This window comes from Ctenopharyngodon idella, chromosome 7 (assembly GCF_019924925.1).
Source record: "Ctenopharyngodon idella isolate HZGC_01 chromosome 7, HZGC01, whole genome shotgun sequence".
Classification (NCBI taxonomy): Eukaryota; Metazoa; Chordata; class Actinopteri; order Cypriniformes; family Xenocyprididae; genus Ctenopharyngodon; species Ctenopharyngodon idella.
Window position 1 is genome coordinate 4,252,173 of NC_067226.1, and position 16,522 is coordinate 4,268,694.

At 36.8% G+C, this 16,522-nt stretch overlaps 1 protein-coding gene across 12 annotated transcripts in view; it reads left to right on the forward strand.

Annotated features, from left to right (window-relative positions):
* plekha7b (pleckstrin homology domain containing, family A member 7b) overlaps positions 1-16,522 on the forward strand; it is a 132,289-nt gene that overhangs the window by 33,913 nt on the left and 81,854 nt on the right. The window contains exon 1 of one of the 12 annotated variants that reach the window (XM_051901707.1): positions 15,336-15,624. The exons of the other annotated variants lie outside the window; for them this stretch is intronic. Coding sequence (XP_051757667.1) covers positions 15,587-15,624 — 38 coding nt within the window. The 5' untranslated portion in view covers positions 15,336-15,586. Of the gene's footprint in view, positions 1-15,335; positions 15,625-16,522 lie in introns of those variants that run through there. 12 annotated transcript variants of the gene reach the window in all.

Sequence of the window (16,522 nt, forward strand, 5' to 3'; positions counted from 1 at the left end):
ACTTGGTACGGAGTCTGTACTTTTGACAACACCAGTTATCAGTTATCGCTGATAATCTCAGAATGACCAAATATTTATCGTCCTGACCATATTTTGGTGTATCAATGGTGTTATGTATGTGTGTGCATTTTGGTTTTTGTGTAACTAATATTTTAAATAATACCTTGGTAGACATTTGCAAGATTCTGCCATCAGAGACTGTTATCTACTCATCACTGCTTTTTGTAAACTATTACATTGTAGCCATCAGACCTCGTTCAGTCCAAACATTTCACTCACTGACCTTTCAACAGTGTCCCTGTCCTTATCTGATCGGTGCTGTTTTCAGTCAGAGCTGATTGTATGTAAGGGCAGGGTGTTCACAAGGCTAATACATATCCATATGCTTTAAAACCAGACTAGCAGTCATATAACTGGATTGGTGTGTATGGGGCTCAGTCTGTTGTGTCTGTGTGACCGTATTGACTATGAGGTGAAAGAAGGACGAAGGCCAACAGCTGGAACCAAATAGGATTGTGCATGTTTCATTGTTTTTAGAGCCCATTAGCACTGGTTTCCCCATTTTTATGTTTCGCTGACTTTTTTTCTCTCTTTTCTATACTTGTGATGGAAAAAAGTGACTGATTATTCGTGATATCTTAATTTAAATCTTTATGGAAAACAGCCCAGAAATACCTATACCTATAATATCAAACCATTTCTTAGTTGTGGTGTGAGTCACATGGTAACTGTTTTTCAGTAATGCTGCATGATTGTTAGTTACAGTTGTTATGCATCATGTAGTTTTATTGTGAAGAAGTGAAACCAATCTTGTTACCAGAGTTGCCCGTTTATGATTATAGGAAAACAAAAGAGTATAATACACATTGGAAGTAGGGCTGCATTTTAGATATTTTAAATGTATTTATAAAAATAAAAATATTTGGTTTATATTTATATATATTTTAAAAAAAAATCACGATTGCGCTTCCTCTCCAGAATGCACAATTACAGTATAGCAGGGATACACTGATGAAAATTTTGGCTGATAATTTTTTATATTTGCTGATAACGATATACTGGCCGATAAATCTAAATGCAAATTTTTATATAATTTTTACAAAAAAAATGTCCCTAGCATTTCAACACAAGTCAAACATATGCAGTACAGTACCCTCATTTGAACCAGTGTAAGTTTTAAAATTAATTTTATACTCCCATGGCCAACTTTATAAAAAATAAATAAATAAAATTAAATAAAAAAAAAAGCTGAAGAGCTGAATGAACACCGGTAAACTGAAGCGCTTTGTTAGCGGGTTAATTAACTCAACAAAACCCATCCTATATGAGATTAATCATATATTTATACACCATAAACATAATATTACAACTTAACAACTTATCTGCACAAAATGACGTGAATGCACAAGTGAACTTGAAATATAGTTACATGATTAGAATGTGTAACTCCTGTAGTGGATGCTCTCTTCCCGTAACAACACGCTGAAACGCGGCAACTAAACCCAAAGAATTCGCAATGTTTTAATACAATAGTGTTCTCTTTATAATGTTATGTAATATGACAGTCAGACATAGTTATTAATGTCATGAATTGCTGTTTGTGCTGCATGCACTGAAGCTTTATTAACGTTAACTAACTTAACCAAATGGTTCCTATATGAGATAAATCAGATATATATACACAAAATAAACATAATATTACAATTACACAAAAGGCTGCGAATGCACACGCGAACTGCCCACAAACTCTTTAACAGTAGAGTTCTCATTATAATTTTATGTAGCCTATATGACTTGCGCTGCACTTGTTGCACTTGACTATTTTCTTTTTGAAGTGAATCCAATCATATTTCAAACAATTTAAAACCATCATGGCGAACAGTGCGCATCTGAAGTGTCTCAGCTGAAGGAAATATGCCATTATTTATTGGCTTTAATATATTGGCCTAATTTTCTTATTGGACCGATAACATTAAAAATGAACATATATCGGCCAATTAAAGATATGATGGCTGATATATCGTGCATACCAAGATAATAGTAACAATGAAATATTACTATTGTAACAATGCTATTTAATGGTAAAATACAACATATATTTTAGTATTTAAGAAAAATTACAAAGTAAAACTGTTAAAAAAAATTACAATACCAATATTTATGTCTTAAATTCTTCAGTTTGAAACGTTAACCAATATTTGATAATCACACTAAGCCATATCGCGATTATGATCATGTAGCCCTAATTGGAAGTTGTAAAAAAATTTCATATTTATAATACACTACATATTCATAGTGTTTTATTTCAGTATTAAAAATATGTTTGTTTTCCTAACATTCCTATCTGGGACTCTGTCAGCATTTCTCCATGAGCTTTCTGTACTGTTGGCTGAACCAGTGGCATGAGTTTAGGGCTGGACTATTTGTTTGTGTGACCAATGGCACACTGGAAATGATGGAAATTCACTCCTCAGTATTTATGCAGTTCTGCTTGTTGCAATATACATTTCACCTTTATAATTAAGATAAAGGGCCCACATCCATGGATGGGCTCTTTCTCCTTTTTTTCTGTATTTTTTTTTGAGGAGTTGTAGGGTACACAGAGAAACCTCTGGCATTCTCACTGAAATTAATAGTGTGTCTGACAGCTATCAGACAGCTATATCTTACTATCTGTGCCCCTGTCCTCAAAGGTCTGTTAAATAGAGCCTGTGTCTATTCTCACCCCTGGCCCTAAACAGCAGGAGATGCCAGACTGTGAATGTAGGTGAACTCCTGATGCCATATGCTGAAAGGAAAAGAAGAATTCAAATTCTGTAACTAGAACCCAGACTATTAAAAAGTTTCAGTGACTACAAACATTAGACTGTACACCTTGAGAGTCCTATGGCTTCTGTGACTTTTGCATAAGTTGGCTGTGTATTGTTTATTTTTTTCGTAATTGACTTGTTAGTTCCAGTTCCATATGAATTCATTGATAATTTATTGTCCAGTGGAGAGAAGCTGGGGCTTTGGAGTGAGCTACATCACCTTATACATAATGGATTGCATTGGCCTTTATGTGTAAAGGACATTGCTGAAGGAACATTTTTAGTATTAACAATATAACAAGGATTTTTCTAGGCTTAATTAAGATTCTGAAAGTTGGAATGGCTTATGATTTCTGTCGGGATTATGGTCATTTTCCCCTCAAGCTTTAGATTTAGACCAGAGATGAAACGGATAATCCAGATGTGAACATATGTGGTCACTGGTTAGTGTTTGAATGTGTGTGTGGGTCAGATTTTGCCTACACTGTGGACCAGTCAACTGTCCAGAGGTTTAATAAACATTCTGAATAGTGTCTTAATAAAAAGGTAGAACAGTTTGTGTGAGCTAAGTTTAAGGATAGAATAGAGAATTTAAAATGTCACTAGCTCAGTTATTGCTTCGGAGATCAATGGAAAATCCCCACCATAATGTAAAACACACTTTATAGTGCACTATTACACATATTTCAATTCCTTTGGTCAGTCATTATCACACCCGGGAGCTCATTTTTTCATATTAAAAACAAAACCAGCAGAAAACGCTTGCAAGAAAACAGCTGCTCAGGTACAGCACTCAGTATGACATCCTGCTGATAGAACAATGTGCAGCAATAAGTGTGAGTCATTGCTTGTTCTTTGAGACTAGAATATTTGCATTTAAAAAACTTCCTCTCCTTCCACATTGGGGATTCAGTCTAATGGCATCAATGTCTAATGGATCGTGACGTGTGTCATGTGCAATAATACAGGAAGTGTCCTTTTGTTACATGCAGCATACAAGTCTTTTATCAAGGGTTTTTTTTAGCACAGCTGTCCCTAGATGGAGGAAAACAAGGTTTTAACCATTTATTTCTTTTTCCACTTGATAATTGGTTGTTTAAAAGGCATTGTTGCTACTACTAGAAAGTCTAATGACCCATTGACTTGGCTAATAGGAAGTAATAACTTAAAAGTAAGAGGTCACAGTCTAAATGGTCTTTTATTTATTTTTTATTTTTTTTTTTTTTGCAGATCTGAATGAAAACCTTTTTGAATTTTAAATACCCATCACTGCTGTTACCATAGGTACCTTTGGGTTTTTTTTTTTTTTTTTTAATAAAGCATGGTAGAACACTGGCTCTAATGCCACTGATGTATTCTGCCTGCTGTAAATCTGTTTTATTGCAGTGTGGAGCCTTTGTGACAAGGTTGCTTACATTTGGAAGAGAACCATCAGTGATAAATGCAGCTAAGTGTTTGGCTGAACTGAAGCCATCGTCTGTCGAAACCTCAACTGTGTCGAAACCTCAACAGCCTGTCCTGAGAATAGCACAAAACTGAACATTTCTAATCTAAAGAGATGAGCTGAAAACTGCTCAGAGGGCTTGTCGGAAGCAAAGCTCTTGTAAGATTACGAGATGTCTAAAGTTACAGAAACGCAGATAATTTATTGCCTTCATCTGACCTAAGGAATGACAGGGGGAATATATTCTTCCTGTGCTGCTTTAGGCATCTTTGATTTTGTCCTTGGGTTACTTTTCTTTGATTTTGCTTTGACTTTATTTTTCCCTTGAGTTGGCCTTTGAAATAGTTGAAAATTTCCTTTGAAAGTTTCATTTTTTTCCTCTCTCTCTTTTTTTTTTTTTATATCACTATCACTGCAGTAAGATAAGAATGTTACTGTATATATAATCTCTAGACACCTCATGATTCGAAATAAGGTCACGATGCCATGATAAAATGATTTTCAATGCATCTTGAAGCATCTTTTTTTCTATACAGGATTTCTTTTTTTAATGTGTGCTTAAAGAAACATTTCTTATTATCAATGTTGTGCTGCTTAATATTTTTTGGGAAACCATGATACATTTTTCTGGATTGTTTTGAACTTTCTATTAAAACAGCATTTATTTGAAATTGAAATCTTTTGCAACATTATAAATGTCTTTACTGTCACTTCAATCAATTTAATGCATCCTTGCTGAATAAAACTATTAATTAATAGCATTACTGACCCCAGTATTTGGAATGATATCTATTTATGTTTTATGACCTACAAAATGGCCTTAAAAATGGAAATCTGTGATGAGTTTTGAGTTGGTGAATTTAAGGTACACCATTAGCATTCTCTGTGTGCTCTCTGGATGAGCAGTTGACAGATCTTATTAGGAAGAGTGTGGTCTGAGAGGAATGTTTATTTCCTGTATGACTCTGTATGATCCTGCAGAGGTTGAGACTGTGTCCTTGCTGCAGATATTACAGGGCCGCTCTGATGTTGACTGCGTAGAGTCCACAGGAACATGTTTATGCCCAAAGAACAACTGTCACAGCAATATTTTCCTCTGCAGCACCCTGCTGACAACATATTGTCTCATATTTTTGTCTCATTTTCCCTCCGACAGTCAGAAAGAAGGTATTGCATCTCAAGTTAAATCTCAGGTTAACATTTTCTCAGGTCACTGGCAGGTTAGGTCACTCCCAAGATCAGTCAAATGCTCAGTGTTTTACATATCTATTTGATAACATGAAACCCACATCTGATAAGGAGCTATAATGAAGGAAGACAAGGAAAGGCATTCTTGGTGTTCTGGGTTTATTACTTTTTCATTTCCAGTCACTTTAGTTCAATTAAAACAGGAGGTAGTGTAGTGCTGTGTTGTATATTTTGGCTACTTGTCTCTATGGTGACTTCATCTAGCGCGACTTTTCTAGGTATTTTGTCCCACACCGATAGGTCAGGATTTTGAGACATTTTAAGAGAAACAATTTTTGTTTGTGCCTTAACTCCTTCTTTTGTGTTTTCCTGTTGCTGTTCCATGTTTATTAAATGGATCTCACTGCTGTTGATTACCTGGCTTTCGAAAGAAAAAAGAATTATAGTTTGTGCTCGCAGGCTAGTGCAAAACACTGGGGGCTTTAAATCATAAGTAGGAACAGTCCTATTTACGAAAAAAAAAAAATGAACCTGAGAGTTTGTTTTAATAGAATTTGATACTTTTTCCATTTTTTTTTCACCGCACCCATGAATTTAATCTGCAGCATTATAATCAGTATCAGTGTTTCTAATTTCGCTCTATGACAGACTCATTTGGATGGCAGTGGTGATGTGGTGCCTGGGGCTATCTAAGACTACAGACCACATGCTTCCTTATTACTGCGACAAATGTGTAGCTCAGTCGGTTTGTCATTGCTGGTTAGCTGTGTCAGGTTACTGAATACCACAATCTCTCAATTCCAAACTTCGAAATGAACACAATCAAGATTGAGCACCTTATTTTAGCCCAGAGAACGCAGTTGTAAAGAAGATTGTCCTTGTGTTATCACCTTTGTAAAATACAGAGGAAAAAAAAAAAAAATTTATAGAAAAAAAAATTCTCTCAGAAATTGCTAGTAAATTTCACAAATAATTACAAAATGTTACAAGTAACATTTTGAATGAAAGAGCTGGCAAAGTGGGCTTTCAATAAAAGTAGAGTAGGTATGCAGTAGAAAGGTGAAAATAACAGAAAAAGGCTGTTGTTTTTTCCCTTTTGCCAAATAGGTAGGAAAACTTCAACACCCATAAAGGCCCCTATGGATACGCTTGACCACTGTCAAATAGCACCTTTCTTTAATAGGAAATACTTCTTAGCAAACTTTTAGTCATAATGGTGTCAACTTGTATTGTTCCTGGGAGCAAGAATTCAAAGAGTAAACGTTCAGCAGGAGTGAGTTATTTTTGGTTTCCAGTGAAGGATCATTGTAGGCAGTGGATAAAGGCTGCAAAGAATCGTAAATATGGAGAGAAAATTGCGATAATAAATCGAGAAAAACCACCGTGTTTGTAGTCAACATTTTAACAAACAGTGTTTTGAGCCAAACGGAGGGAATAAAACTGAAAGAAACTGCCGTCCCGTCAGTTCCACCCAACAACCCTCCAAAGCAAAACTTCTGTCGCATACATTAAGAAAGGTGTTGCCATAGTGTTCCATTTTTACCGTAATGCTGTTTAAAGAGTATGATAAAAGTATGATACAATTTTCTATGATAAACCTTTCACGCCGGGAGCAGGAGCAGCACGCGACCGTCAAGCAGGACCGTCGCGTGAGCAGCAGTGAAGCGGGGGTTTCAGCGCTGAGTCTATTTTTAAAGTGAAAGCACACTTTTGATGGACAAAATAAATATGATTTCACACAAAAAGTATATGTACAGAATATTAAAATGCACAGAATACGCATGCATGTCGAGTGTGTTTTAACAAGAACTGCAGTATGTCAGAAGGAAAATTAAGAATCAAAAATATTTATGAAAGATTTAATTATTCAGTTTGGGTGAAAGAATGGTATATTATAAAAAAACTAAAGTAAACTAGCCAGAAAATATAATATATAAACTTTCTTTTAGTTATTACACAGACAGGTATATATGCTCTAGCACTGCCCAAATCAAACCAGAGTTTGCAGTCTTTTTTTCACCGAGTTTGCTGCCTAGTAAACATGCACGCGGCAGATCATGTAAACACAAAGCTTTCCTTATTTGTGTGCAGCAATGGATGACACAAGGTTTTGTTTTTGTTTGTTTTTTTTATTTTTCCATTTACATGCGAATGTAATACACCTCCCCATGTTAACAAACTTTCAAGACTATCAAGTTTATAAATGACCAACTTATAAAAACAAATTTATAGTTGTGTTTGTAAAGAAATGCTCACTTTATATGTAGCTTTGGAGCCACTGCTGCGTGTCTGCAGCTGCAGTGACGGTGTAGTCACGCTGACGTGAAGCTGATGTGCCACTCATACGTTTCATGAAAGCTCTGTCAAAAGTCCACCGGATGACGTGTTTTACGTCATACGACAGACATTCGCTGACTAATAAACGTGAATTTCTCAATCCATGTAACACGAGGAAAGAGTAAACATTGTGCATTTACATATACTACCGACATTGTAACAATACAAAGCGGGTTGAAAATTACACTTTAAACATGAAATTTTGAAGTAAAAAGACTGAAATAGTATTTTCTTTTCAAACCTACTCCAATAATCTTACAAACTTTGAAAAATATTTTTTTTACAGTCTGTGTATATTTACTGCCTTTCAAAAGTTTGGTAGATAAGATTTTATTTTTGAAAGAAATGATTTTTTTTTTTTTTTTTTTTTTTAAGCAAGGATGCATTACTTGATGCGAAAAGTAAAGGTTGATACGAAATGTTAGATGTGTAAGAACGTTTAGAGCTTAACTTAAGTTTAGTATGCACATCATGGAATAGGTGCTTGGAACAGCTTATGATTTTGAATAGTCACCACTTTAATGACATTTCATTGATTTTTGTATGATATTTTGTGATTTCATTATTGTAAGATTCTTTTCTATGCATTTAGAATGTAAATGTTTACTTTACTGAAATACGATGAAGATATCCATATGTGCTGCTGCTCTGCTGCAGTCTCATGGCATGCCGTATCTATCCTGCAGCTATTACTGCAGATGCTGAGGTACTAAACCTAGACATGGCATCTGTTGGTTTATATGTGTTTGTTGACATGCACACTTTATGGTTTGTGATTTAATTTGTGTTTTTTTTTATGCCTGTCTGACATTTGCTTGGCTCAGAATTACTTACCAAAACCACTCATGTCCATCTCATACTTTTTCTCCTGTCATTAGGTCCCATCTTGCCATATGTGTTGGCAAAGCTCATAAAAGTTACATGATGTTTTTGTTAAGGTTATGCTGCTATGAGACGTGAGCAGTTAGCTAAACCGAATCAACGTTTGGCAGTTTGAGAGGCTGCACCAAGCTGAGATGAGCTAAGGAGGCTTGTTGTAGGATGTTGTAGGAGTCGCCACAGATAGTTTCTTAATGAACCCGGCACAGGTCACTGTCCTGATTTAGATAAAGCAGGTTTGGGTGTGTTTCACTAATTATTTCCTTCTGATTTTGCAGTACTCCCTATCGATCGCCCAATCATCTTCTTTCTAGGTAACTTCAACTTTGTTTTTGCCTCCAACACAAATTGCTGTCGCTATTGATCTTCTAAGTGCCTTTGAAATTCATTTCATTGTGACGGTCTAGGTGGCCGTAAAACAGCTTTTCTGTGATAAATTGCTGTGAAATTGTCCTTTATAAATATTTATCAGCAGGCTAATTTTGTGCCAGTGAAGTGATGGAAGTGCTGATGCTGCCATATTCCTACGGGCGCATCTTTTCCCTCAGGCCATTGTGAAGATCTCAGTATATGGACAAAGGGGGTGTGTATAGTGCTTTGTTGATCAGTAGTTATTTAACTAAGACTTTTTTGCCGACTAATGACAAGGCGTTTGATGGGCTTGTTAATATTAGGCTATTAAAAGACCCAACAGAAGTGCTGACCATAGGAAGCTCTATCTCATAAACGAGGATGTAAACTGTTTCAAGGCCAAGGGTTCAGCTTCTTCAACTTTTGTTTTGTTAGCTGTTCTCAAACTTTGAAGACTTTTCCAGAGTTTCCCCTCCATGCGCTCTGGAACGCACTTTTCCTGGCGGCTTTGAAATCCGAAGGAGTTCATCTGAGCAAATGTTGTCATGGTAATGCTCTGTTAGAGAGCAAAGCGCCGGATTGGATTTTCATTTGAATCTGTTTTTCCTGAAATGAAATGGGTTACATCAAAAATATGTGGGTTTATTTTCTGCGTAATTAGAGATTTGATATTTCATGAGTTATGATGGGGTAGTTGTCCTCGCTTTAATTGTTTGTTTGTGTAGGAAATTGACCTAATCATGTTGGTAATTATGTCTCGCATTCATTCTCTTTTAAGTCTCTATTTACACTCACTGCTTACTTGATACATCATCGTCAGTCCGTCACGCTGCTCGTTGGACTGGCTACTGCATCTGAGCCTGTGAGCAACCAGGCAGAGCGAACAACAGTATTTGTGTTTGTGTTCAACTAAATCTCTTATTCGTTGTTCCAAGACCCTTGTCCTTGTCTAATTAGCTTTCTGCTGGGGTGTTCTTCAGTGTTGGCGGCTATCGTTTGAAATGTGCTGTGTAATGAACACGGTGGGCTCTGTTAAAGTCTGTGGCTTGTTTGGGCCTGTGAGTTCTTTTATGTGCTTTATGTCCTGTGACATAATGCTTTATGTGAAAACTGTCCTTTGTATCAAGGAAGCTTGAGGTAGCCAGAATGGAAGGATTGCTTTTTTTGCACCACAGTGACAGCACCCTGCAATTTTTATTTATTTATTTTTTTAAAGGAGGGATGCCTCATGAGGGGCCCGGATCATGATGTCACTCAGCAGCAGATTAGGGTCCGTTAATGAAAAGGACGGTCAGTGTGTTCAGAGAGTGGTTTTGATGCCACCAACAGGAAAAGAGCAGTCACTGTTGCTGGTTAGACTCAAAATAGGGTAAAAAGTTTTGATGAGAGAAGTTTATTTTATAATGTGTATATTAGGGTGGCCTTTATTTTTGGACTTTTGTAATCTTCTGCTCTCACCCACCCAGTCAACTCCCCTTCAATTCGCTGAAATTGGACTACGTTTGGGGTGTGCTCAACAAAATTGAAAATCTGTCTTATTATGCAAAATTCACTTTTGCATGGTGTTTGGACATAAATGTGTGTTGGCAGTGTGTGTACACAACCACCCTATAATGATAAAAATCCAACCACTTCAGGGCTCGACAGTAAGGACTGCCCGATGGCCCGGGCCCAGTGTGAACGACGCTCGGGACAGTAGACGGAACGGTCACTTGCCCGATCGGGCCAGTGCTGTAGGGTGTGTGATATATATCGTCTGTGTCTATGATATCGTAATTGTTGATTTAACGATCTGAAATTATCGAGTATGTCCCTCAATTTACAAAAACCAAACAAAAACACACACATTGAGTGCACGCATGCAATACGTGACATAGTCTAGTAGGTTAGACTAGTGTGCGTGCATATTTAGAGTGTACGCTTTCACTGCGTGATTTAGTCTACTATGGCCCTGTCCCAAATGGCACCCTAAACACTCAAGGCCTTCCTACGAGTCCACACTTTCGTGACGTAACGTTGCTTTGACTGTCGGGAAGAAGTCTGCCGCGGAGCTCGCACCAGTGAGAATTTTGGCGGGGCAAGTAAAAATTTGAACCACTGGCCCGAGCAGGGCCAGTAGAAAAAATTCTTAGCGTTGAGCCCTGCCGTTTTAACATAGAACCAACCTGAGCGAGTTCACAGCGAGTTGTACACAGTCCGCCATTGCTGCACTGATGAGAATGTCTCCCAAGCGTTTTAGGTGTTCTGTAGCTGGATGGATTAATCCACATAACTCTCTCAATTTACTTCGAAATCTGAGCCGCTGAAGACGAGGTGGATTCATTTTGTTTTCAAAGAAAATGCTCCTCAATTCTACCGAAATTCGTTTGTCTGCGCGAATCATTTCACACCGGACTGCTTTGTGAACGAATGTCAATACAAAGGGACAATACAAAACAGAGGTTGTGCTAAAAATATGTTACTCAAGGATAGATCAGTACAAACTGTTCATGATCCAGCTTACAGTCTCCAGAGTAATACTGGATACGGCAGTAATGAAGGTGAGAGCACTTTATTACAGTTCATCGGAGTTGATTTACGGATATAAAGTTTACCAGTTTAGCGACACCCGAAAAGGCATAACGTCTTTATATATTTGTTTACTGTTAGTTGTAACGAGTGTTTCTGTGTAATTCGCTATGTATGTTGATGATAATGCAAGGGATAGAGAGAGAGAGAGAGAGAGAGAGAGAGAGAGAGTTTATGGATAATATTTTAATGCACACTTGCACTGTGCTTTATTAAGCTCTTACAGTGATTTTCTAGAGTGAAAACAGACACTTCATATTTTGTGTGAAGTACAATAAATGTTATAAAACTCATCGGTAAACAGGCTTGTACTAATATAGTGGATAAAAACAATAACTTACAACATTATAAGTTATAACCATAATTAAACTAAACTATACCTGTTCTATCTCCATACAGCATATATTCGCAGTTTCTGACATTATAGTGCGTCCTGACTGACTCCTGACACCGGAGAATGAGCTCTTGAAGCTCCGCCCTCTTAGGCCGAGTGCTGCAGCTCATTTGCATTTACAGGACACGCACTGAAACGGCACATTTTTGCTCACCCCCAAAAAGTGGCAATTTTAACATGCTATAAAAAATGATCTGTGGGGTATTTTGAGCTAAAACTTCACATACACACTCTGGGGACATCAGAGACTTATTTTACATCTTTTAAAAGGGGCATAATAGGTCCATAACAGCACGTAATTAATAATTATACAACACCATTAGTAAACGGAATTAGGTTAATAACGAGAACACAGAACAGTGTTGTTAGTCTTAAAATGTCAAATTACAGTGCTACTGATGAGAACTGTTCTTTGAAAAACTGCAATCTGATCTAGATCGTGATAATCTCGCGTAGCCAGACCTTCAGACTGATGGCAGAAGGTCTGGACTCTTTTGCAGCTTTCATTGGCCAAGGACCACCCAAGAGGACGTTTGACTGACATGTAAACGCAACCAATCACAGTTTGTTTTGTTCCACGTAATGGTTAGGGGCGTGAAAAAAGTCGTGTAAAGTCGATGTCCCTGCAATAACAGACCGGCGTGCATCTATAAATGATTAATTCTAGAACGTTGTGCAAGTTACTGCAACAATGCAGCCTCGAACTTGAAATGCTTTTGAAAATCCAGCGTTTAGTTGATCCTGGTAAACACTTGTAAGCAAGATCGCATTCTTCTTCTATGAGGGGTGTAGAGTCACAGCATTTGTTTCCAGGTGGACCATTAAAGAATGCGACACATGCGTCTCCCGGACATCCTGTATAATTCAACCAACCAGATGACGACTTTGAAACTCCTGAAGTGTTTCTAGACAAGAGTGCCATGTGCATCAGAAGTTCAGCCAACGGTCCATGGCCGTGACGTCTGAGGCTGAGACTAAGATCGTGGTGACCAGTCTGAAATTTCCTTCATCTGCAAAAGGTCTTGCAGACATAAAAGCAGAATCTTAAAAAGTGAAATTACTGTACTGGTGAAGAAAATGAACTTAGAACAAAATTGAGACCTGATCTAGATATTTATGACAATCTTTGTTCTTCTGATGTGTTTCACTCCTTCGCCCCTTGCCTCCCATTTTCCTACAAGGTCTTCGAGCTTCTTCTCAGCATGCTGAAAAGGCCTTATGCGAGTGCAGGCCTTTTCCCAAAAGTCTTGGACCTTCTTCATGGTCTGCACTGCTGCTTCATTGTACCCCTTTTTCCACATTCTGTGCAGATATAAGAACATTGACAATAAAAGTGAAAGGGGAAAATGACATTGTAATCCTATCCTCATAAACACAGTCGCTCATGGCTTATGTGAACATAAACAATTGACAAAGAAAACAGATGTGTATCATCATATTGGATCCATGCATTAGTTCTTAAAATCACTTTTGTAGCTTTTACAAAGATTAATTTTATTTAATTTATACAGTGAAGACTATGCAGTGCTATTTTACATTTGATTATTCAGTTTCTGTACCTGAATACTGACTTACCAGAAAAACATATATTTGTATCTTTGTTCTATTGTATTTAATCTATACTTGTAAATTGACTCACTCTCCTACAAAATCACCCCAATCATTCTAGAATGATTCTTTCCAAATAGAGCTATTCTCACACACACACACACACACACACACACACACACACACACACACACACACACACACACACACACACACACACAAAATATCGTGCAGCTCCACTTGCTGTACATTTACATTCAAGCTACATTTTATTAGTTCAAGCATTCCCTCTGAATTGAAATTATAACCTTTGCAATGATAGCTCAATTTTAATAGTTTTTACAATTGTAGTAATTACTTTTTTTAAATAATGTAAATTATGTATTATAATATATATATTTAAAATATTAATTACATGGTAAATTAGTGTGATTATCATTAAAATCTTAGCAAATATTAAAAATTGTAATTGTCTGCATCATGTAATTATTTGCATTTAAAAAATTGTATTTGATCGACAACCCTTTTATATTTATATATATATATATATATATATATATATATATATATATATAACCCTTTTATAGTCCTCCATACCTTTTAAAGAGATGTGGGAAAAAAAAAAAAAAAAAAAACTTTTGAGTAATAGGTTAAGTATCCAGAAATCTGTAAAATGGCTTTTTGAATACATTATATAAAACCTTTAAAATCATCCAGTGAAACCGGCCTGGAAAAATGAATTACAATTGGACAATTTCTCTTTTGAAAAATGACACAGTTAAAGTAATTCACTGCAAGGCTGAGTAACCAAATCCCACAGTGCTTTCCTCTTACAACTGATCTTTTTCTCCTCAGTCTCTCCTCTCGACTAAGATGTATAATGTTCATAAAGCTATAGATTATTATAGTGTAGAGTATATTTTTTAGTGAAATGTATGCTTAATGTGATGTGTTTTGTTCAAACTTGTGCAAGTGTTTATTATTGCTGCTGACTCATGCTTTATTTTATTCAGTGTTTTTGTTGCACCAATTTTTTTTTTTTTTTTAAATCAAATCCTTGTACTGTCAAACGTATTTATCAAAGCAAACTCGTTATAGTTTCACATCCATCCATTTAACCTTTTTTAAATGTGCAAAGGTAATTGAAATAAGGCTCTAAAGGCCATTGTTCCATTGAGCTGAATTTTTTTTTTGTGTGTATCTGATTCAATATTTGCTTTAGAGCTGTGCAAATAACACCTGCTTTCCTGGTCTGCATACCTCATGTTTTATCTCTTGTGAGCTAACTTTCTAGTATTTACAGCCCACAGTCTGGCCAGTAGGTTGAAAAGTGGCAAACATGCTGTTGGAGAGAATCTGACGCAGGTGCAGTGGTGTGTGCCTTGACTCAGAACAAGGTTTTGGTTAACAGAGTGGAAACACATTCCTCTGCAGGCTGTCATATATAGTAAAAAAAATGATAGTAAAATTACATTTTTGCAGTGATGTTGTCAAATCATCAGGGTTTTTCCCTCCAGTTGTCAGTCATTTTTTCACAGGAAACTCAAAACAATACAGATTCAGCTGTATGCTTTTGCCAGGAAAATTTTGGCAGTACAATAGAAACAAGAGATGCTTTCTGGGAGGGCAACAGGCTAGTGGGATAAAGCCGGGTTGGTTCTGGGTTATGTAGCTCAGATAGGGAAATATTTATTTTGTGACAGAAATACCTCCTAATTTAGTTTTATGCCCACTGACATCCTCATTAATGGGCTGTAGTTTGGCAAGAGACAGAGAGGGTGGGAGTTAGAGAGAGGGAGAGAGAGGGAGGGAAAGTTAGAGAAAAGAGCGTAGATCTGATAAGCTGTGTAGCTGAGCTCGGTTCTGGTCATGAAAGAGTTTGATCTCTGAATAGCTGTCAAATACTTTGCGGTGAGTGAAACTTCTGGCAAGCTGTTCTCGGAAGAACTTGTGGAGATTGGAGAGCTTTAGCTGCTTCACTTCAGCAGGATTTTAACTTTCCCATCAGAGCGCTTCTCTCATCCTGCCACCGTTTTGGAGGACAAACCCGACTGGTGGAATGAACCCATGCAGGAGGAAGTAGATAATCTACTGCACTCTGGCAGGTGAGACAACTTTAGGGCAGCAGATAAGGAAAAAGAGTTGAAAAGAGGTTGAATGAGAACATCCAGAGCTTTGTGTTTAAATAATGTACGGGTGCCTGCACTCTATTCCTCTAGTACAGTACAGCTGAAGTCACAGTACATGCTTGAACTCTAATGCTAAGAGCTCTTAATTTGGTGCATCTGATAAAGATTTACCCCTGAGCTTGTTGTTCGTTGTGAAATTTGGTATAGCCCGCTAGATGACCGTTGGACTCTGAATATCTGCAACGGCAAAATGTAAATCTTATTGAAAAAATGAAACTGTGCAGCCTGCTTAGTGAAAGAACTTTACTGCTGAAAAAATAGACTGTGCCATGAAAATATAAAGTTAAAATTTAAACTTCTAAGCTCTGTTATTTTTGTTATTGCTAAGTGTTACTCTGTTGGGTGGGGAGTGAAATTTGGTTTGTCAGGCAGAAAAAACACATTTGGTTATTTACAGACCCCCTTGATAGTAATTTGTGATAATGATGCTATCTTGATTTGGCATTGAAAATGTGTATTTATATAGTTTTCATGTGACATTGAGGTGACCATTGTAGAAACACAACATTTACTGTACACAGCAGTTCGATAGAAGAGCCATTTTGGGTTCCCCAAAGAACCATTCAATGAACTGGTCCTAAAAGAACCATTTTAATAATCTCAAGAAATAGAGAATTTTCCACTGTAAAGAATCTTTTGTGCAATAGAAAGGTCCCATCATGGATGATAAAAGTAATGTTAAAGATGTTAAACCATATGCCAATAAAGAACCTTGTGTAGGTTTTAAGACCAAAAATCCATATAAACAATTCCAAAATTTTAGACAACAGATAATGATTTCGGATCATCTTCCTTAAAGGGATAGTTCACCCAA